General features: G+C 39.7%; 1 protein-coding gene across 1 annotated transcript in view; it reads right to left on the reverse strand.

Moving 5' to 3' along the window:
- LOC122551725 (low-density lipoprotein receptor-related protein 1-like) overlaps positions 1–25,098 on the reverse strand; it is a 1,892,490-nt gene that overhangs the window by 546,783 nt on the left and 1,320,609 nt on the right. The window contains exon 32 of the mRNA XM_043694091.1: positions 11,283–11,432. Within this exon, the coding sequence (XP_043550026.1) occupies positions 11,283–11,432 (150 nt within the window). The remainder of the gene's footprint in view (positions 1–11,282; positions 11,433–25,098) is intronic.

The raw sequence follows: 25,098 nt of genomic DNA on the forward strand, positions 1-25,098 counted from the left end.
GCCCTTCGGCCCAACCAGTCCACACCGACCCTCCAAAGAGTAACCCATCCAGACCCATTTCCCTCTGACTAATGCACCTAGCACTATGGGCAATTTAGCGTGGCCAATTCACCTGACCTACACATCTTTGGACTGTGGGAGGAAACCGGAGCACCCGGAGGAAACCTACGCAGATGCGGGGATAATGTGCAAACTCCACGCAAACACTTGCCCAAGGCTGGATTTGAACCTGGGACCCTGGTGCTGTGAGGCAGCAGTGCTAACCACTGAGCCACTGTGCTGCCCTTTGAGCCACTGTGCTGCCCTTGTTGCATACTTTTTTTCATTTGGCAGAAGTGAATTGTATTTCAATGTACAAAATATCACTTCAAGTGAAGCCATCACTTAGGAAACCATTCCAGATAATTCTTCGCATGAATTGAAATACAACAGCAACAAAACAAAATGTATGCCTTTTAGTAATCATATTGACTTATTTCTGGTTTCACTATACTTTATAATAATTAGATTCTTACTTTTTTGAGAAGCTAGTTGCATATTCTCCCCGATTCCAAAACTGACCTCAATGATTACAGATTACTAATTGATTGATTTGGATTTTTAAAACTAATTAGTACATTTGCAGACAACACAAAGATTGGGGGAGCTCCGGATAGTAAGGAGTATTGTCAAATGATACAGAAGGATACAAACAGGGTAAAGATTTGGATGGAGAAATGGCAAATGGAGTTTAATCCGGACAATTGGAAGGTGATGTACTTTGGCAGATCTAATGCAGGAGTGAAATACATAGAAAATGGTAGAACCCATAGAGATATCAACATACAGAGGGATCTAGGTGCACAGTTCCACATTTCCCTAAACATGTCGTCATAAGTGTATAAGGGGGTCAAGAAGGCACATTGCGTGCTTGCCTTCATCATTCAGGGCACTGAATATAAAAACTGGCAAGTCATATTGCAGCTGCACAGAAATTTATTTCAGCCTCATATTTGGAATATTGCATATGGTTCTGGTTGCCACACTACCAGAAGGATGTAGAGGCTTTGAAGAGAGTATATAAATGGTTTACCATATGTTGCCCGGTTTAGAGAGCATTAGCTATGAAGAGAGATTGGATAAACTTGGTTTGTTTTCACTTGAGTATCGAAGAATGAGGGGCGACTTGGTAGACTTGATAGGTGACGTGAGGGCTGGCAGAGTGGCTCAGTGGTTAGCACTGCTGCCTCACAGTGCCAGGAACCTGGTCTTGATTCCATCCTCAGGTGACTGTCTGTATGGAGTTTGCACACTCTCCCTGCGTCTGTGTAGGATTCCTCCCACAGAGCAGACATGTGCAGGTTAGATGGACAGGCCATGCTAAATTGCCCATTGTGTCCAGGAATGTTTGGATTAGCTATGGGAAAGACAGGATCACAGGAATAGGGTAGGGGTTTGTTCTGGGGGGGATGTTCTTTGGAGGGTCAGTATGGATTCGATTGGCTGAATGGACTGTTTCCAGAAGGTTTATAGAATTATGAGAGGCTTGGATAGAATGGATAGTCAGAGTCTTTTTACCTGGGTAGAAATGATCATTACTAGGGGATAAAGATTTAAAGTAAAAGGGATTAAGTTTAAAGAAGATATGAGAGGCAAGTGTTATACACAGAGAGTGGCAGGTGCCTAGAATATGCTGCCAGAGGTGGTGGTGGACATGGATACAATAGCAACCTTTAAGAGGCATCTTGTAGATATGTGAATAAGCAAGTAATAGAGGCTTAGGCGCAAAAGATTTTTAGCTTAGAAAGGGATCATGCGTTGGTGCAGTCTTGGTGGACTGAAGGTCCAGTTCCTCTCTTACACTGCTATTTGTTCTTTGAAGTGGTTAACTGGAATTACAACTTTTGTAAAAAGTAACGTGGCAGCTTTTGAAAGGAGTGAACTTCCATAATGCAACAAATACAGATGTAATAAAAATCCAGTCAAACTGGACCGGAATATGAGTTGTCCAGAAAATAGGGGTCAGAGTATAAAGGACTGAAAATATACAACTGTAGATTGTTCATCTCTAGTAATCAAAGATGGTGACATTCAAAAATTAGCACAAGCACAGATCTGCTTTTCATTATTTTTCTCATTGAAAAGTATGAACTCTGCTGCTCTTCAGTGTTTTAGGTTATGTTTTTTTCCATTTACATTCTCCAGCTGCACACTCTCATCAAATCTCTACAACATAATGTCTTTCTAAACGATCAAGGGTTATGTTTCACCTGATTGATAAGTTGTGTGAAAAAGTGACTTAAAGTTTTCAATGTCAAATACTTAGTTTGCTAAATTATAGAATTAAGGAATATTGAGTCTGTTTGAATATTGAGTGCAAAATTGTATTTAGAAGAATGCAATGTGGCAATATTGCTCTGAGGCTATGGCAAAAGAATTTTTTTTTTGAGTAATCTGAATTAGTTGTTGACAAATTCAATTAACTGTAAAATCAACAAGATGTCATAAAGAATGAGTAGATTGTGTTGACCTGGGAGAAGGAGAAGTGGGCTTGAAATAGTGTGAGGCAAGAATAAGTTAAATACAAGCAAAATACTCTGGATGGAAATCTAAATCAACACAGTGAATGCTGGAGAAACTCAATAGGTTTGGCAGTATCTATGGAGAGAGAAACAAATAATGTTTCTAGCCCAATATAACTACTTCAGAATGAAAATCTTGAACTCACCTTGTGCAGGTTAAAACTAGCCTTCACCTTTTCAAAGTATTTGAATTCTGACAGAGGAAGAGTTGGAAATGGATGGGGTAGAGTACTTGCCTTGCAAGGTTGCCTATGACTCACCAAAATGCCAGATCCCACCAATTGAACACATAACTCATCACATTGCTCAATTTACCAAAATGCTATCACTCACTTATAAACAATCTCCAATAATCAGGTGGAGTACCTCACACACAGATGCTTCACACCCACCAACAATGGAATGGTGCTGTGCAGCACTGAACTGCTGCTGTCCCTCAGCTTTCTCTCTTTGTTGTTAGTCATGTCTCCAATCTATGAATGAGGTGCCAGATGTCTGGGGAGTGGTTAGTATTGTGCCTTCATCTATCATGTCAGTTTTTGTTCTCAAAACAAATCTCCACTGGATTTGTTGAACACAATTCTACAATCAAAAACTACTTTTATTTTCAAACTGTCCATTACCATGTCCCTCATAACTGATTCTAGCATTTTCCCTTGTGTTATTGTTATTCTCTAAAATTGTTAACAGCAGCATCAAGGCTTATATTTTGTAAATCATTACTAATATTTTATCCCAGGACCAGATCACATTTCTCTGGTTTGTGTCTCTCTTACTATTTTCTCAACTGTCTAGCAGGCCACATTTAACACAAGGCATGATTGAAAATATAGGCTTAAATGAGAACTGCAGATGCTGGAGGTTAGAGTTGAGAGTGTGGTGCTGGAAAAGCACAGCAGGTCAGGCAGCATCCGAGGAGCAGAGATGTAAAACGTTTAAACATACTCTTTCTGGACAGTGAAAATTCTCTGTGGACCATCCAACTTCCTCGTGCTCCTATTTCTTATGTTCTTAACATTTGAAAGTCTTCTCTGTCTGCTATTTTAAGAGACTTTAAACAAGATAATGCCTGTATTAAATCAGGAGAGTGGCAAAATAATAACTCAAACACAGATGGGCTTGCAAAAGGGCCTGACAAGGTAAACGCTCAGACTCATTTTCACTAGTTGAGTAATCTAAAACACAGGAGAGCAACAGGTGGTAGGTTGAGGGGTTGATGATTTAGGACTGAGATAAGGATAAAATCCTTCATTGAACCACGTGTGAACCTTTGGAACTCTCTACCTCAGAGGGTTGTCGATACATCTTTATTTAATACATTTAATGCTGGCATTAAAAAAATGTTTTGTCCCTCAGGAAATAAAGGGGTGAGGAGCACAAGTCAGAGATAATTGCAAAATAATACAGTAGACCAACAGGTCATATGATTGATTTCTGCTTCATTTTCCTTGTTTTCTTATTTTGATCAATGAAAACTTTGTGAGCTACTTTAAGAACTTCTGAAAAACTTGGTAAAATTTGTTTTGAACAACTGATGATTGAGATTGTAATTTCTTCAAAAATTAAAAAAATAGCAAGGCATATTGATATTGCGTGTCAGGAACTATTTGTAATGGGAAGCTGTACATAGGGAGGCATTGAGGTTATGAGGGGCTATGAGATGTTATTGACTAGGCCAGACTACTCTGAACATTTCAAGAAGTTAGCCCAGATCCTAACCTAGCGAGTTGGTTCAAGCAGGTGTAGAGTGGTTATTCCAGGACAAATGCCACTGGTCAAACCACTTATTTTAAAACAAAACAGAATTTATTTACAAGAATACTGAATGAATCACCAACAACAGAATACCAAATAACTTAACCTCTCTAAAAACTCAACAGATCATCCCAACTTAACGATGCTGTTCCACATAATTGCAACAACACCCATAAACACCACTTGGCAAAACAGGTAAAATCAAACGCAGGTTCTTACAGGGTAGATGTTAGAGAGAGAGTACCAGCCTGGACCTGCTGCTTTGGGTCTAGCAGCTTTATCCCTACTACTGCTAAAAAACAAACTCAAACCAAAGGAGCTGAGCTGGGAGAACTAGCCACTCCCCTTTCACTGTATAATGTGTTTATATTTTAAACTTGAAAGCCTTCTGCCTGAGGCAGTATCTGTTATCTATTATCAAATTGGCCCTAAAACCCTTCAACCCCAGATTTTTCAGAGTCTGTATCATTTACAATCTCTCTGGAAAAAAAAGCCAATGACAGCATTACCTTGTTAAAGGAGCAGCTTTGACACAGAGATACATATAAGAACATAATTGATGTGGGGTATGGAGGCAATAGGGGGTGGGTATAGTAATATAGGTTGGCAATGGAGGCATGGGAGCCACAGAAGCATAGAATGATATTAACAGTATTAAGGAATGGGGTAAGTACAGGATATTAGGGGAGTTGATATGGATCGGGTAGGTGTAGGACAGGGAGTGTGTCTACTTGCTCCTTCTGTCTGCTAGAAGGAGACATTGTGTAATATATTTTTCCAGTACACTTGACCACACTGCGATCCCAACTGTCAATCCGAATTTGGTAGTCAGCATCATTACTTACATTCCCATGATCACGTACCAGGTTTAAAATTTAAGCAAAGCTCTTAACTGCCAATCAGTATTCACAGGTGCATACTCTACAGCAATGCCTCTTTTTTTTTATCAGTACTCAAGTTATGTACTGGTCTTTCTGCTATAACATCTCATCAATGTGAATTTGCTGTCATGCGAATGATGAGTTGGTAATGTTGTTTCTAAAGTGCGAACTTTCAAAAGGTGTGTTGGCTATAACATGATTACATTACCAACACTATAAGCATTATTTCTAAAGCGCGATTTTTCTACAACGCATTATAAAAGAATGGACTTTATTACCAAGCTACGACTCGTTTCAGCATGAAAATTAGAAGTTGCTATTAATTTTTAGTTGGTAGATTGCAGAAGTGTTATTTGACTCTGTTGAGAGAATTGCCCAGGACCTCTGAAGATGGGATTCTGGGTAATCCAAGATGGAGGATGGGAAAAATTTCTGGCTGCAACAGCTGCTCCCTTTTGAGGTATTTTAGATGCTGGAGGTGATTTCCTCGAATTGCAGGAGCAGCAATTACTGTTTTATATGCTGTTGCATTGTTTTGGAACTTTGGAAAAAAAGGTCAAAACAACAGCAGTTGTAAAAGGGAGAAGAACAGCCAAAGGAAGCACATGGTGAGGTCAGTGACATCGCCTTTGCTGTTTGAATCCATGTATCGCTGGACATCGGAGTACGTCTGGGAAAATTAACAAACAATAAAATTCACAACTAATCTTGGAGGAACTGTTGGGCGAAGTTTACAGCACAGAATCAGATAAGTTAATTCTTGTTATAAGTGTGACCGACAGATAATCTGCAGTAGTGAGTAGCGTGAGTTCTTTCTTGATTATATGTTTTTGGAGATATGTCTCTTGATGAAACTTAAAATATAAGACATTTAGCCTGGGGCAGTGTTTGGAGAGGAATAAGACAGTGTTAATTTCTGGGTCTGTAGATTGTGAAGGAGCAAAAATGGCCTTTAAATGTGATATGTACTTCTGTTAGATGTGGGAATTTAAAGAGAGTTTAAGGGTTACTGCGGATTATATCTGCAATAAATGCTGTTGGCTGCGAATCTTATCAGATCGAATGGATCTGTTGGAGAGACAGTTCGAAGCAATGAGGAATTTGCAACAGCAACTGTATGTGATGAATGGCAGTTATAGGAAGGGGGGGAAAGTCTCAGATACAGTCACATAGATGGGTTAACTCCAGGAAAGGTAAGAGAGGTGGGCAGCTTCTGCGGGAGTCTTTTGTGGACATACACATTTCAAACAAGTATGCTGTTTTGAAAAATGTAGGGGTGATGGATTCTCAGGGGAACGTAGCACAAATAGCTAAGTTTCTGGTATTGAGACTGGCTCCAGTGCAACGAGGGGTACGTTGGGTTCCAAGAGATCAATTGTGTTAGGGGATTCTGTAGTCCGAGGTATAGTCAGACATTTCTGTGGCCAGCAGCGAAAAAGCAGAATGCTGTGTTGCTTCCCTGGTGCCAGGATAAAGGATGTCTCAGAGAGGGTGCAGAATGTTCTCACGGGGGAGAGGGGCCAGCAAGAGGTCATTGTCCACTTTGGAACCAATGACATAGGAAGGGAAAAGGTTGAGAGTCTGAAGGGAGATTAGAAAGCGTTAGGCAGGAATTTAAAAAGGAGGTTCTCGTGAGTAGTAATATCAGGAATACTCCTGGTGCTACGTGCTAGTGAGGGCATGAATAGGAGAATAGAGCAGATGAATGCATGGCGGAGGAGCTGGTGTATGGGAGAAGGATTCATCTTTTTGGATCATTGGAATCTCTTTTGGGGTAGAAGTGACCTGTACAAGAAGGACGGATTGCACCTAAATTGGAAGGGAACAAATATACTGGCAGGGAAATTTGCTTGAGCTGCTCAGGAGGATATAAACTAGTAAGGTGGGGTTGGGGGTTAGACACAGAGAGACAGTGAGAAAAGAGATCAATCTGAGACTGATACAGTTGAGAACAGAAGTGAGTCAAACACTCAGGGCAGGTAAGGACAAGGTAGGACAAATAAATTAAACTGCATTTATTTCAAACCACTATTAGAATATTGCATTTATTTCAAAGCATGGGGCCTAACAGGGAAGGCAGATGAACTCAGGGCATGGTTAGGAACATGGGACTGAGATATCATAGCAATGACAGAAACATGGCTCAGGGATGGGCAGGGCTGGCAGATTAATGTTCCAGGATACGAATGCTACAGGAAGGATAGAAAGGGAGGCAAGAGAGGAGGGGGAGTGGCATTTTTGATAAGGGATAGCATTACAGCAATGCTGAGGGAGGATATTCCTGGAAATACATCCAGGGAAGTTATTTGGGTGAAGCTGAGAAATAAGAAAGGGATGATCACCTTATTAGGTTTGTATTATAGACCACCTAATAGTCAGAGGGAAATTGAGAAACAAATTTATAAGGAGATCTTAGCTATCTGTAAGAATAATAGGGTAGTTATGGTAGGGGATTTTAACTTTCCAACATAGACTGGGATTGTCATAGTGTTAAGGGTTTAACTGGAGAGGAATTTGTTAAGTGTGTACAAGAAAATTTTCTGATTCAGTATGTGGATGTGCCTACTAGAGAAGGTGCAAAACTTGACCTATTCTTGGGAAATAAGGCAGGGCAGGAGACTGAGGTGTCAGTGGGGGAGCACTTTAGGGCCAGTGATCATAATTCTATTAGTTTCAAAATAGTGATGGAAAAGGATAGACCAGATCTAAAAGTTGAAGTTCTAAATTGGAGAAAGGCCAATTTTGACAGTATTAGGCAAGAACTTTTGAAAGCTAATGGGGGGCAGATGTTTGCAGGTAAAGGTACGGCTGGAAAATAGGAAGCATTCAGAAAAGAAATAACGAGAATCCAGAGAAAGTATATTCCTGTTTGGGTGAAAGGAAAGGCTGGTCGGTATAGAGAATGCTGGATGACTAAAGAAATTGAGGGTTTGGTTAAGAAAAAGAAGGCAGCATATGTAAGGTACAGACAGAATAGATCAAGTGAATCCTCAGAAGAGTATAAAGGCAGTAGGAATATACTTAAGAGGGAAATCAGGATGGCAAAAAGGAGGCATGAGATAGCATTGGCAAATAGAGTTAGGGAGAATCCAAAGGGTTTTTACAAATACTTTAAGGACAAAAGGGTAACTAGGGAGAAAATAAGGCCCTTCAAAGATCAGCAAGGTGGCCTTTGTGTGTAGTCGCAGAAAATGGGAGAGTTATTAAACAAATATTTTGCATCAGTATTTACTGTGGAAAAGGATGTGGAAGATATAGACTGTGGGGAAATAGATGGTGACACCTTGCAAAATGTCCATACTACAGAGGAGGAAGTGCTGGGATGTCTTGAAACGGGTAAAAGTGGATAGATCCCAAGGACCTGATCAGGTGTACCCTAGATAGAACTCTGTGGGAAGCTAGAGAAGTGATTGCTGGGCCTCTTGCTGAAATATTTGTATCATCGATAGTCACAGGTGAGGTGCCGGGAGACTGGAAGTTGGCTAACGTGGTGCCATTGTTTAAGAAGGGTGGTAAGGACAAGCCAGGGAACTATAAACCAGTGAGCCTGACGTCGGTGGTGGGCAAGTTGTTGGAGGGAATCCTGAGGGACAGGATGTATATGTATTTGGAAAGGCAACGACTGATTAGTGATAAGCAACATGGCTTTGTGCATGGGAAATCATGTCTCACAACCTTGATTGAGTTTTTTAAGGAAGTAACAAAGAGGATTGATGAGGGCAGAGTGGTAGATGTGATCTATATGGACTTCAGTAAGGCGTTCAACAAGGTTCTTCGTGGGAGACTGCATAAGAGGTACAGTTAGTAAGTTTGCAGATGACACCAAAATTGGAATTGTAGTGGACAGCGAAGAAGGTTACCTCAGGTTACAACAAGATCTTGACCAGATGGGCCAATGGGCTGAGAAGTGGCAGATGGAGTTTATTTCAGATAAATGCGAGTTGCTGCACTTTGGGAAAGCAAATCTTAGCAGGACTTATACACTTAATGGTAAGGTCCTAGAGAGTGTTGCTGAACAAAGAGACCTTGGAGTACAGGTTCATAGCTCCTTGAAAGTGGAGTCGCAGGTAGATAGGAGAGTGAAGAAGGCATTTGGTATGCTTTCCTTTATTGGTCAGAGTATTGAGTACAGGAGTTGGGAGGTCATGTTGCGGCTGTACAGGACATTGATTAGGCCACTATTGGAATATTGCATGCAATTCTGGTCTCCTTCCTATTGGAAAGATGTTGTGAAACTCGAAAGTGTTCAGAAAAGATTTACAAGGATGTTGCCATGGTTGGAGGATCTGAGCTATAGGGAGAGGCTGAACAGGCTGGGGATGTTTTCCCTGGAGTGTCGAAGGCTGAGGGGTGACCTGACAGAGGTTTACAAAAGTGTGAGGGGCATGGATAGGGTAAATAGAGAAAGTCTTTTCTCTGGGATTAGGGAGTCCAGAACTAGAGGGCATAGGTTCGGGTGAGAGGGGAAAGATATAAAAGAGACCTAAGTGGCAACTTTTTCTCACAGAGGGTGGTACGTGTATGGAATGAGATACCAGAGGAAGTGGTGGAGGCTGGTACAATTGCAACATTTAAGAGGCATTTGGATGGGTATATGAATAGGAAGAGTTTGGAAGGATATGGGCCAGGTGCTGGCAGGTGGGACGAGATTGGATTGGGATATCTGGTCGGCATGGATGGGTTGGACTGAAGGGTCTGTTTCCATTCTGTGCTTCTCCATGACTCTGAATGTATGTATGGTTGGAGCTAGCACTCCAAGCATAACTGTGACCTAGAAATTTGGTGCCACAGATTCTGAGGCAGCAATGGTTGTTGTGGGACTTAGACTTAGTCCCAACTCCAAGGATCCCATATAATCTGTTTTTGTTAATGCTAGTGAGTCCTAATAACCGGTTCTTGGAGGTCTGATTCCTGCTGCAAAAAAAAGGTCCAGAAAAGACAGTTTGAAAATAAACCTTAAAGTTTAAATCTTCACAACACGCTTGGCCTCACAACCTGCTTAGCAATTGAAGTCTAACCACTCTCCACAGAACAACTCTTGTCCCCTTACCCCCAAACCACCTCCCTTAGCTCAGATTTTAATGTTGGAGTCTTGTGAATTCTCGGACATTAAAATTGAGAAGAGGTTTGTGAAGACAAATATTGGCCATAAATAAATGAATAAATGCAGAAGAGGGAGTGAAAGAAATGTATTTAAACATATTTGTAAGGCTCTGGATTAGAGTGGTGCTGGAAAAGCACAGCAGTTCAGACAGCATCCGAGGAGCAGGGAAATCGACATTTCAGGCAAAAGCCCTTCATCAGGAAAGAGACAGAGAGCCTGAAGGGTGGAGAGATAAATTCTTCAGGCTACCACTCTAATCCAGAATCTGGTTTCCAGCATCTGCAGTCATTGTTTTTACATATTTGTAAGGCTGTCACATTCACTATAAGGTTCAAAGCTGAGGGAGAAACTGTTAATATCCAGAATTTGGTTGAATGGGGCATGGAAAAGAAGGGTACGTAAATGTGATATAGGCTATGTCCTCAATATGGAGGGTAACTTTCAACTTAGACTGGTTAAGCCATATAGCTGAAAATGTGTTGCTGGAAAAGCGCAGCAGGTCAGGCAGCATCCAAGGAGCAGGAGAATCGACGTTTCGGGCATGAGCCCTTCTTCAGTTCTTCATTCCTGCAGAAGGGCTCATGCCTGAAACGTCGATTCTCCTGCTCCTTGGACGCTGCCTGACCTGCTGCGCTTTTCCAGCAACACATTTTCAGCTCTGATCTCCAGCATCTACAGTCCTCACTTTCTCCTCTAAGCCATATAGCTGTTTGCATGTTGTAAGCTTTGAAAGCAAAGAGTACTCTTTCAGTGGTGCTAAAAGACAAGAATATGCTTCAGTCAATACAATACCAACAAAACTCTATGGAAATCTGTCCAACTAAGAAATGTATTTGGCAATAATCTATAGGGATAAAATTCCTTCTGTTGATAATTATTTGTCAGTATGCTGCTGAAACTATCAACAAGCAGAATTATTGCCACCAAATTAGCCAGTGGCAGAGGCCAACAATATTCTTGTTGTGATATTTGCATACTTACCCATAATAGCCAGGGCTGTTGCTTTGGTTAAGTATTGTGCCATCGAACCGATCACTTCTAAATTACCGCCTTCCAGGTTACATCTGCTTATGATTCCAGTTCCAGAATTAATCCAGTATAGTTTATTTTCAGCATAATCAATTGAAAGACCTGTAAGTAAAAGCAATGTTTTAAATTAGACGCATAATTTAGCTGAAACAATGTTTAAAGACATAGTTGTAGTTTTTAAAAAATGCACGCAAAATGCTTGGTCCATATCTTAGTTAAAAATTCAAAAATAAATCACTCGACTTACTTCAAAACACAGTACTGTAAATTACCACTGTCACTATTTGCCTGTAACAAAACCAAAAGTAACTTTAAAACTTTTGGAGATGCCAGTGTTGGACTGGGGTATACAAAGTTAAAAATCACACAACACCAGGTTATAGTCCAGCAGGTTTATTTGGAAGCACTAGTTTTTGAAACACTGCTCCTTTATCCTGCTCTTATGGAGCAGGACCACAAGACACAGAATTGATAGCAAAAGGTTACAGTGTCATGCAACTGAAATGATATACTGAACAAACCTAGATTGCTGTAAAGTCTTTTATCTTTTAGAATGGGTTTCAGAGTTCTGAGATGCCACTTTTTTAAAATAAAACTTTGTTATCTCGAAAATGTGACTTTAGATTAGATTATTTACAGTGTGGAAACAGGCTATTTTGCCCAACCCTCCGAAGATTAACCCACCCAGCCCCATTCCCCTACCCTATATTTACCCCTGACTGATGCACCTGACACTATGGGCAAGTTAGCATGGTCAATTCACCTGACCTGTACATATTTGGACTGTGGGATGAAACCAGAGCACATGGAGGAAACCCCAGCAGACACGGGGAGAATGTACAAACTTCACACAGGCACTCACCCAAGATGGGAATCGAACTCAGGTCCCTGGCGTTGTGAGGCAATAGTGCTAACCACTGAGACACCAAAACCTGTAACCCATTCTAAAAGATGATAGACCTAACAGCAGTCCAGGTTTGATCAATATATCATTTCAGTTGCATGATGCTGTAATCTTTTGCTATTAATTCTGGTCTTATGTTCCTGCTCCACAGCTACCTGATGAAGGAGCAGTGCTCTGAAAGTTAGTGCTTCCAAATAAACCTGTTACACTCTAACCTGGTGTTGTGTAGTTTTTAACTTAAAACTTTTGGGGCAGTTTAAGTAAATATACCTTAAAAATTCAAAAATGAATTTGCTGCCAAAGAACAAATGCCTTGCCATATTTTCTGAGGGTCAAAATTCTATCTGAATCCCCAAAAGAGAAATATGTGTGAGGATGATACTTATAGGTTGCAAACAGACATGTTAATTCATCACACTCAAATTCAGTTTTGATGGAAGATTATCAAGCTGAAACATCTACTCTCTTTTACTCTTTTCACAGTTAGTGTCTGAATTATTGTGCATTTCTAACATTTTCAGTTTCCACTTTAGCTTGCTGCCATTAATAGATTTATGCCCTGCATTTGAAATTTGCTGTTTTATAAGAAGTCTGAAATTTTGCTGTGGAATAGTTGTCAATTAAAGTTCAAACAGTTCCCAAAATCCTCCTTTTCATTATTCTGATTGAAATGCTAACTGCTTATGGAAATACAAAGTATAATACAAAACAATACAGGACAGGAACAGGCTCTTCAGCCCACCAAGACTGTGCCCATCCGTAATCATTATTTAGACCTGCTGCTTATTGCCCATGTGCAATATCTATCTCTCTGTTTGCCTCCTGTTCATGTGTTTATGAAGATATGTCTTAAACATTGTTAACATGCTTGCTTCCACAATTAATGCTTCCTCCAAATTAATGGAAATATGAATCAGTAAGAAAGTTAAGCATTCATACAAACAGCATGTAAATTACGCCACTGGAAATATTGCCTTCAGTGTTGGGCTTATAAAGACAGAACATAGTTTGTTTGGTGTAACATAATATGTTGTAATATTACAAAGTACTATGTTTGGAACCTTAGAAGTCATATCATAAAAACATCTTTTCACCATACATCCTGTAAGTGTGAAATTTACAACCCACAGGGAATGTTTTAGCTACTTGTAAACATTTAACAGATGGCCTCAGGATGGGGAAGTAGGATTTCTGCAGGGTTTTTTCTTCTTGCCCACCAAAGTTATATCAGAAAAATGGACAAACACCATCACAACATCATAGAAAACTGGATCTGTGAAGTGTGACAAGATCACAATACATCTTGCTTGTCCCATTCCTCGTAGTCAGATGATAGTGATAATGAAGTTGCCGCTAATTCAGGCAATATATCTCAAACACTTGTCTACGAGACAACTAAAACATCAACATGGTAGCCTGAGTGTTGGACAGCCTTTAGAATTCTCAATTCAAAGTCATATTTTTTCTTCCAAAAACTGTTATACTTACAGTAAGAGTAACATTCATTTTTAAAACCAATCCTAAGAGATCATTTGAGTTCTGTCCCAAACGATATGACTGATGTTTCCCAATGAAACATTTAAATAATTTTGTGAAAGTATTCTATCATATCATATTTTCAACAACATATTATATTGTGTAAATATTTTTTCAGGAATCAAATTGAAACTACTACACTTAACTTCGATCTTAAGTGTAAAAAATATTGTAAATTCAACACATTCTTAAGAAGACACAATTTCTACAGCCATACATTTTACCAGCTACATTTTTTTGAAAAATGAAATCAATTGTGCTTAACATTTAATACCTTAAAGGTATATATTTGAAGAAAAGAATGCTTGCTTTCTCAGTCAGTGGTGGTGAACCTGTGCGGGCCAAGTCACTGAGTATCTTTAAGCCAGTGATCAATAGATTCTTGATAGTAAGGGGTTAAAAGGATAACGTGAAAAAGGCAGGAGAATAGGGTTGAGAAAGGTATCACACATTATCGACTGGTGGATCTGACTTGATGGGTTGAGTGGCTGAATTCTGTTCCTTTTTCTTAACAATCAAAATGTTAATGGTGCAAAGCAAAATCTTAATGATGCAAAGTTAGCTGGATGTTAATGGTTTGTGAACAACAAATGTCATTACTAATATGCAAATCAGCCAGCAATCGATGGCAAGGATGAGATGGCCCACAAATTGCAGATCACCACAGCTTGATGGCCAGTCTGTATCACACTACTGATGACTTCAAGAAAATGTCATTTTCTGCCTCATGTCCAGGTGATTTTCATGAAGTTGCAGCATTTGTGCAGAAATTGCACATGAATTGTGCTATGGGAAGTTAAATTGTTGAATTAAAAGCATAAGAACCATTTGAATGACATGATAATTGTCATTGATTGCTGCTTAATATTTATTTTCCAGAAGTGAAAACAAAAATTGTGACTTCTTCCTACTCCTCCAGGTAGTGAATTCATTTGGATTGTTTTTCATACTTGTATTCAAGCATATATCGCTCTTACTGTACCTAATGACCTCAGACTTCCAGTAACTTTCTGAGCAAATATAATCTAATTTGGTAGCAAAACTGGAAGGTAGGCTGTTAACTGAATAGCGATAGATTGGGAAAGGAAATGTGCAAGGGGACTTGGGTGTCCTTGTACTCCAGTTGCTGAAAGTAAGCATAGAAGTAGAGCAGCAATGAGGTTATGTTGGCCTTTAAGAGAGTATTCGAGTACAGGAGCAAGGATGTGATGCTGCAATTGTACAGGACCTTGGTGAGACCACACCTGGAATATTGTATGCAGCTTTGATCACTTTATCTGAAGAATTATGCTCTGGCTATGGAGGGAGTACAACAAAGGTATACTAGACAGATATCTAGGATGGTATGACTGACATATGAAGACACATTGGTTCAATTAGATCTGTATTTACTGGTGTTTAGAAGAATGAGAGAGGATCTCATCGAATCTTACAACATTTTAAGTGGACTAGACAGCATTAATGCAGGAAGGGTGTTCCTGATAATTGAAGAGTGCAGAACCAGAGCTTACAGTTTCAGGATATTGATAAAAACTGATAGAACTGTGGATGATGTAAACCAGAGATAAAAATAAAAATTGCTGAGGAAGGGTCATTCGACCCGAAAAATTAAATCTGATTTCTCTTCACAGATGCGACCAGACCTTTTGAGCTTTTCCAGTAAATTATATTTTTGTTCAGTGTATGAGGTAGGCCATTTAGGACTTAGATGAGGAGATATTTAGTGAGTGATGAACCAATGGATTTCTCTGCCACAGAAAGTGGTTGAGGACAAAACACTGAATGTTTTGAAGAAGGAGTTAAATTTCGTTCTTAGGGCTAAAGGGATCAAATGGTTTAAGGAGAAGATGGGAACAAGATACTGAGTTGGATGATCAGCCATGATCATAGTGAATGGCACAGTGGGTGTGAAGGTCCTGCTGCCCCATTCCTGTTCCTACTTTCTATGTTTCTGTATATTTTCAGCTGAACGATACAGGAACAGGTCAAAGTAATAATTCCATTCCATGAGGATCTGCTCTAACTTGAGGTGGGATGGTTTTGCCTGGAGTGAACTTGCCATCATGCAATGAATGGGAATTTAGTTGGTAAAACAAAGCCTCTAAATTGAAGGTAGCCCTGTAGAAAAGCAGAAGGCCCTACCGCTGATCAGAGAACACAGATTTTTCTTTCTTTTGCTTTTCAACACAGTGCAGTTGTAAACTTCTCAGTTGTTTGGAAATGCTAAAGATCTTACCAGCAAGATTTTGAAACACAGTGATTAAGCTTTAATGCTGAGAGTATTTATTTGACTGCAGATTGTGGCAAATTAAAAGTAAATATTTGAAGATCACAAATGACAAAGAAAACGAAAATTTCAAAGAGGATTAATAATCATGCAAATGATAGATAATTTAGCACAGATTTATTAGATTTTTCATTAATAGCATGATTGTGGTACCTTTGGTGCTTCAATTCATGTTTACTAAATATCCTTATACTGCTAAGTGAAGAAGGCGTTTGGTATGCTTTCCTTTATTGGTCAGAATATTGAGTACAGGAGTTCGGAGGTCATGTTGTGGCTGTACAAGACATTGGTTCGGCCACTTTTGGAATATTGTGTGCAAATCTGCTCTCTTTCCTATTTGAAGGATGATGTGAAACTTGAAAGTGTTCAGAAAAGATGTACAAGGATGTTGCCAGGGTTGGAGGATTCGAGCTATAGGGTGAGGTTGAATAGGTTGGGGCTGTATTCCCTGGAGCATCAGGCTGCGGGATGACCTTATAGAGGTTTATAAAATCATGAGGGGTATGGATAGGATAAATGGAAAAAGTCTCTTCCCTGGGGTGGGGGAGTCCAGAACTAGATGGCATAGCTTTAGGGTGAGAGGGGAAAGATATAAAAGAGACGTGAGGGGCAACTTTTGCACGTAGAGGGTGGTGCGTGTATGGAATGAGCTGCCAGAGGAAGTGGTGGAGGTTAGTACGATTGCAAAATTTAAAAGGCATCTGGATGGGTCTATGAATAGGAAGGGTTGAGAGGAATATGGGCCTGGTGTGGGACTAGATTGGGTTGGGATTTCTGGTCGGCATGGACAAGTTGGACCAAAGGGTCTGTTTCTGTGCTGCACATCTCTATGACTCTGTGACTTGATGCTGTCTTATGCTTTGTTTTGATAATTTAAATGTCTGATGCCAGTAGGTATCCATCACAATGCTTAAGGTTAAATAATAAACAAATTTGTCCTGAAGAAAGGTCACTGAACCCAAATGTTAACTCTGATTTCTCCCTACAAATGCTGCCAGATCCATTGAGTTTTTCCAGTAATTTCTGTTTTTATTTTTGCTTCTGATTCCCAAGATCCACATCTCATTCTTTTTTAAACAAAGAAATCAAAGATTTCTTTTCTCTCTTAAGAGCAAAGGTAATTTATTCAAGTGTCAAAAACTTCTTCTTCCAGTTTGAGGAAAGCTAATTTTAGAAAAGGCTAGGTATACTGCAATGAGTAACTCATCTTCTTATTTCACAAATTGCATGCACCATCTACATGTCATAAGTCAAGACTGTGATTAAATGCTCTCCACTTGCCTAGATATGTGCAGCTTCAACAGCACTCAAGGTGCTCAAAGCCATTCAGAACAAAGCAAAAAGCTTCACTGGTAAAGCATTTAACATCTTAAACATTCTCTCCCTCTACAGTGGGTAGACAGTGTGAGCATTGTGTACTATCTCCAAGCACGATTGTAGCAATTCACTGAGGTTTAGTTGACAGCACTGTGCAAACTTGCAACCTCCACTAACTGGAAGGATAAGGTCATCTGCAAGTTCTGCTCCAAACAACACATCATCCTATCTTGATAATAAATCGGTGTTCCTTCCACAGTACATCCACAGTGCTATTCAGTCAGAGTCAGGGAACTCCCTTCCTCATAACACTGTGAATGTACCTACATCATAAATACTATAGTGGTGCAAGAAGCTGATTCACAACCAACTTTACAAAGTCAGTTAAAGATGAATGATAACTAGCCTAGACTATGATGCCCATAACCTGTGAATGAATAAATTAATTTCCAGCTGTTATTTTTGCTTGTAATGTTATATCTATCACTGTCAACAACTCTTAAATTGATTTATTAAAACATTATTATTTCAAAATCCAACATTTATGCGATAAAAAGCTAATGGTTCATGCAAAAAAAATCTTTGTGTAAGTCCACAAAAGATATATACATATAAACCACTTGCGATCTCATCTGCAAGATCTAATAGATTCAAACTCATCGATTCAGAAACAAGAACAGAAATTGCTGGAAAACCTCAGCAGATCTGGCAACATCTTTGAAGAGAAATCAGAGTTCATGTTTCGGGTCTGCTGACCCTTCCTGAGAACCATTAGCTCTGAGGAAGAATCAGCAGACCTGAAAGCGTTAACTCTGATTTCTCTTCACAGATGCTGCCAGGTCTGCTGAGCTTTCTGCCTTTGTTTCTGATTTACAACATCTGCAATTCCTTCAGTCTTCATAGATTCAGATAATTGTTCCAGTGCAGAATGAGGCCTTTCAGCCCATCAGGTCTGCATCGACTCACGAAAGAGTTTGACCGGTGCCAATCTCCTGGCCTTTCCATGTTATTCGACAGGTTGTCCCTTATTAAATAATGGTACAAAGTCCTATTGAATTTCTCAACAGAAAAATGGCTGTCCTCACTAGCCAAGAGTTTATGGGCAATACTTGCTCAGTCCACAATTAGAAAGTCGAGGCTTTGGCTGGTTGTGACAACGCTGATGCATGATATGCATTGTAGGCGATTAACTGCTTGCAGGTGGGTTACCAGAGGAGAACTGGGAGTGGTGGCAACTGCTGGGACTGCACTCTGGTGCCAGCAGCATTGGTGGATGAGTCCCTACTATCTCGACAAATTGGTCAGGCACGCTGGAGCCATTAAAGCATGCCGTTGTAGGAGGAGGTTGTGGTTGGCCTTTTCACTGGGGCAGCCCTGGCCACTGGAAATGGATGCTATGTCCGTCAGGAGATTCCCTCCACCCCAAATTCACAAGGCAGCCCTTATCTGGTAAAATGCCCTTTCATCATTGGTAAAAGAAAAACAGCCACGCCACAGAAACTCTTAAGCATCTTTAATTACTCATTTAACACCATCAATTGACCTACAACGGGCAATACCAGCAAAGACAGAAGGGTGATTGCAATAACACCATCTTATCCAACTTCCATGCCTTCCTCCTGCCTCCCAGAGGCCCCTTTGGGCCCTCATAAAGCCTCACCCATGAGTACAGTATGTTTCAAATAATTTTCCACAGTATTTGTACCTCTTGGCTTCTACGTCTGAACATCCCACCCCAATGCCACCCTCATCTGGTTGGAGAACTGATGGGAGCCCTCTGTTGCTGCGTCCATGAGGTTGAACAATTTGCAAATGCAATCAGACAATTAAATAGCATCCCATCTGTGTAAAATTTGAGTGAAGTGGAAATTCTAACCCTAAAATCTGATGGCCAATGAGAAGCAGACAGCGATCCATTTCCACTCCACAGAAACTGGAATCAATGGTTGTTAAAGGTAATGCTGCCAGGCCGTCATTGGGAATTTCAGCTGGATCCATTGATACAGATGAGTATAACAGACCTCGGATCACAGGGAGAGGTTCCACAGAAAGTTGGATACAAGGGGCAGAATGATGTTTTTTTGGCGTCCCTTCACCCACTTAATGATACATGGTTTTATGATCAGGCATGAAATGCCTTTCAGTGAATGATTCCAGTTTGTTAGGCTGCTGGCAAATATCCAGGATTTTCCTGCTGGGCTGCTGGCAAATATCCAGGATTTTCCTGTGAGGCTGCTGGCAAATAACCAGGATTTTCAGAAGGGCCTTCGAGAATCCCACGTGAATCCATTACATCACTGAACCATGAAATTCCAGTGAGCAGAGGAATAATTGGCTTTCAGTGACTCATCATGAGAATTCATTGACATTCCCATCCTACTTTGAGTCCTTCAACCTCACACTAAATTAACAAAAGTTATTCTTGACACCAGGATTTGGACACTGGGTGCTTCCATCCTACTCTTTCATCGTCCTTGTGGTCTGGTGGGCTCCATTACCTTACACATTCCCTCATATCTGTGACTGAAATCACATTGTACACACTACTTGTTTACAAATTATTCAACTCAACTGTTTTGTTTACAGCTCAGAAACGATGACAAAGAACAAGTAAAAAGCTAGTTTTGAACAAAGTGGGATCAATGCTGGGGAGGAATAACTGGAATGATGCCAAATGCACTAGTTTACATAAAACACAACAACAAATTAAATCCATACGATGTAGTTATATCCTCAAAATTAAGATACAGATTGAAATCTGGCAGAAATGCTCATTCTGCTTATCCCTGAACTGGAGTAGACTTACTAACACTTAACCTGTCTATAGCTAATAAATCAAAGCAGGCTGCAAATCAACTTGATTTAAAATACACAGGGGTCAATTTTCATTGCTTTCACCTGGAGTTAATGGAGAGGTAACAATCTCCAGATGGTATCAGTAGCCTTAACATGCTGTCAACACCAGCAATGTGACTGGCTCCATTTTAAAGGGTATCAACTTTCAGGTAATCAGTTTTTCTTAACATGGTCAGCAAAATCCCATCATGTACGCCTGGGTAAGATTCTGTGACTTTGAGGGCCCTTGTGGTGCAGTGGTGGTCCTCCTATCCTTGATTGGGAGGCCAGGGTTCCAATCCCACCTGCTCTAGAGGTGTGTAATAACAGCTCTGAATAAGTTGATTAGAAAAGTAGACTAAACTTTAAAAAAACAAACATGTGACATTGAGGGACCCTTGTGGTGTAGTGGAAATATTCCTGACTCTGAGGAAGGGGGCCTGGGTTCAAGTCCCACCTGCTCGAGAGATGCTTTATAATATCTCTGGAAAGTTGATCAGAAAAAATGGCATGCATGTCGTAATCAGTCCGGCAATAGAACTGACCAGGTTCCCAAAAAGAAAAGGGCTAAGTGACAGTAGATTTAGAGTTGCTGCTTCTTTGTAACCCCCACTATCTGTGATCCTGAGATCTGCCATCATAACATTTCTGGCTGATGATTATAAAAAAAGCTGAGTCCTACAGCTCACCTTCAGCAATATTGCTTTGTAACTGAGAGCTCAAAATTGCAGAGAACTGCTTCAGTATTCAGCTCCCACTAATTCAAAATTCATGTCACACAATTCAAACATTTTAAGAAAAGACAGACAATGATTGAAATACAAAAGAAACTATTCAATTTCTGGCAGTTGACTCTAATACCTGAAGAAAATACTACAAATGTTAGAAATCTGAACTAACACCAAAAAATGTTGGAAATGTGCAGTACATCTGACAGCATTGGTGGAGAGAAACATAGTTTCTCCTATAGGGCCTAGAGTGGAATCCTATAGGGTCCTAAATAGTGTGGGCTACCGTGAGAAACCGAGGTGTTTGGCCTTTCAGAGAGAAACACAACAAAAAAGAAACTCAGCCAAAGTATCTTAAATTTAACTCTTGCTTTCAGCTCCATAAACTCGCAGAAATGTAATAGATTTGATGTAAATTACAAGTGGAGGGAGGAGGAAGAACAAAGGATCTCTTTTAGGATGGAAGGCAAGAAAGATTTTCCTATAGAAAACTGAACTGTAACCTTATAGAAATGGTAAAGATTTGTTTCTCAATACCTAATGTTTACAACGGATTATAGTTAAAATGAAATCCTCAGACTCATCTCATACCAAGAGTAATTTATCTCTACACAACAATTTTCATTTAAACCATATCAGCAGAAATCTCATAAAAAAATAAAGTCTGTTAAAACCTCAGTTTTTCTTTTGTTTATCAAATCTTACTGCTTTCTTACTGCTCTGCAGCTCTGGTCTTCAAAATTGGCTTCTGGGATTTGATTCTTGAGAGTTCTGAGATGAAAACTAAACAGGTCAGTAATTTTTCAATATATCCTACGAGTTTTGCAGATTGACTGATGGGAACATAGTACTCATACCTTGGTGAGAACATTTACATTTTCTATGCATTTAAAATTCACACTTCTCATGTTGCAATTCCCATCTCACCTGGCAGTCATGTATATTAACAATTTAATCTAATCTATCTAATAACTGGATTTCTGTTTTCACTTTTTTACACATTTTAAAATAGTTTTAAAGGTATCAAATAATGCAAGGCTGAAAACTAATGTATAAGCATGACTATTCAGGAATAAAAATGTATTTATTCAAAATGTTATTAGCATTAACTAAATAGTGAGCATATGATGGTTGCTTCATTAATATTTTTACTAAAATTAAAATAATACAAAGTAATAAATTATGAAGAAATGTAATTGAATGTTTTGAAAGGCAAATGGTTTCCAATCTTTCCCTCCTGATGCCTGAGACTTTATGAGATTCCAGAGTTAAATTCTGATCTGTGGAAAAGATGAGATGAAGCAACTTTATTTGCTGAGTTGGGGATGAGAGAGGGCTTTAGTTCCTTTTTAGGTGTGTTGGAGAAACAGAGATTGAGTGTTGGAAGAGTTGAAGATTAAACAGGGTTTCTCTGAAAGGAAAGCAAACACTATGTTTCTCAGAGGCTCTTTTCTTTTGGAACAGTCAGTCCTCGAAAGAACAGTGCATTAGACCACCGAATAACAGCGAAAAAGGATGAGATTCTGAAAGGTCTTAAACCAGTTATGATTCAGCCATTGCTGTTTTGGAACTCTCAGCAACAAGATTTTGTATCATGATTTGGGGTCAGGACTACTATGATCTTGGATCAGACCAATAAATTTAATCTATGATTTTTTTTCACGAATGTCAATTTATATTTGTTAAAAATCTTCAAATGTGAGATCCAGACACTTATTGAAATATTAAAGCATAAGATGCCACAGTTTTGAACAAATCACAATTAATTTTGTTGAAGAGTAAAACAATCTATTAAATTAATATTTTAACATGTAGAATTAGCATGATGCAATAAAGGTAAGAGAAAAAAAAACATCAAACATACCCCACAGAGGTGTGGTCAAGCCAGGTCTTATGAATATCTCCCTATCCCTCCACATGTTAATGATATGGTTGTCATCAAACTTCATTAATACTTTACAGGAGATTCCAATTCTTCTCCTTTGAAGAATTAGCTTTGGATCTCACTCAAAAGCTATATCATTATGGACTGTCTCAGCGACGCGTCCCACTGGGTAATCCACTTTCCTTTCCTAGGACTGTGCACCCTGAATTGTTGAATTGACATGACAGCACCTACTCACAGACAAAACTCGAGCTTTTCTTCCAGACAGCTGGCTTTACTAAGCTGGTACTGCCCCTACACTTCACCGATCTCGACTGTTTCTCAGCTGGACAAAACAAACATTGTGTGTGAACCTCCTTTACTCTTGTTCTCAGCTGCGCTGAACAATTCATGGCACATAGCACCCAGTCTTTTCCAAAATGTAACAAGTTTCAGGGTTTTTTTTTCCTGAGCCCAAATCCAAACTCATAGCTGCACTTTCTGGCTTCAAAGTCCTGAGTCATAACTGTGCAAAGCCTGGTATAGAAACATCTTTTCAGTATGCTTCCTCACAATTGCAGGCCTAACTACCAGCCAGAGGTCTTTTCCTATTTGCCTTCACTCACTTGACTAAAACTGACTGTCCAGTAACATTTGAACTACCCTGAGCCATATATTGACCTCATAGTGTGCCTGCCCTTGTTCCTTCGGAGGAATCAATAGTTAAGCTCAAAATATCGACTCTCTTGCTCCTCAGATGCTGCCTGACATGCTGTGCTTTTTCCAACGCTAAACTTTATTGAATCAGGATTCAATGTAGCAACCATTTGAGCTTTTGAATATATCAATCATTGAAAGACAGCATTCCCACAATGCCACAGCATTCAAAGGTTACTGGAATGTACAGATTCATATTTATAAAAATGGATTTCATCACATTGCATATAGTTTGGAAAAATCTGGTTAAGTAATAATATGCACAGCAACACTATGCAACCAAATTTTAATTGCTTCATCTTTTTCCTTGTTGTTTTCCGTCAAATATGCATCCATTCATTGTGAAGGAAGTCAAGTATCATGAAGGCGATACAATGTTAGTGATGTTACAAAAACTGAGGTCTCAATTCCTGATGATACTATGATACCAATTATAATACAAAGTTCCAAACAGGAGTATTTTACCTGTTTGTTCTGTTTTTACGTATTTGATGACTGGTGATCAAAATGGAAAAGTATACTCAAATTTACGTCAGCAAATTAATTATGCATGAGTGTAGTGACTGTAATGAGCTCAGGCAGGTGGAGAATATGAGATCTCTGATTGGGGCTGTTACCATGGTCCAATTCGGGAGCCTTGGCTGATGGATAAAGAGTCAGATATTCTGACACTCTGAGAGCTGGCCGTGAGGCAGCTCAACTACTGTCCAGGACTTTCCACATGTAAATAAAGGGTGACTTGATGATGGGATACCAGCCTCTAGAGTTATTTCACGCTGAACCAGTTGGAGAAAGTCAGGGAAATAGAGAGGGCTGATGCAATGGAAACATAGAAACACTGAAATATAGAAAATAGGAGTAAATATAGACCATTGAACTTACTGGGATCTTTTTCTTTGAGTCCTTCAGGTGGTCAAGCAAGGCACCAGAAGATGACAGCAGGTTATAATGCTGCAATTTTATCGCAAATTAATTATAAAACTACAATTTTCAGGAATTAAGCCAAGCATAATTCTAATTATGCTAAGGATTCTAAGGATTTCTAATGTAATCCTCATGTATTTCTGAAGTAGTTAGATTGATGTTAGAATAATCAGATTGCAATTTGGTACACACAGCATCACTGGATAGAGACACCTTGTCATCTTATTTGATGATGTCCATGAGGACAGGTAAAACTTTGATGGATGTGGAAGGCTCCTTTAGGGCCTTGGATGGAGGTGAGGGAGGAGGTGTGGGTGATTCCTCCACTACATTGATGACTGCATTGGCACCACCTCGTGCTCCCACGAGGAGGTTGAGCAATTCATCAATTTCACCAACACATTCCACCCTGATCTTAAATTTACCTGGACCATCTCTGACACCTTCCTCCCCTTCCTGGACCTCTCCATCTCCATTAATGACAACCGACTTGACACCAACATTTTTTACAAACACACCGACTCTCACAGCTACCTGGATTACACCTCTTCCCAACCTACCTCCTGCAAAAATGCCATCCCGTATTCCCAATTCCTCTGCCTCCATCATATCTGCTCCCAGGAGGACCAGTTCCACCACAGAACACACCAGATGGC

The sequence above is a fragment of the Chiloscyllium plagiosum genome, chromosome 7 (assembly GCF_004010195.1).
Source record: "Chiloscyllium plagiosum isolate BGI_BamShark_2017 chromosome 7, ASM401019v2, whole genome shotgun sequence".
Lineage (NCBI taxonomy): Eukaryota > Metazoa > Chordata > Chondrichthyes > Orectolobiformes > Hemiscylliidae > Chiloscyllium > Chiloscyllium plagiosum.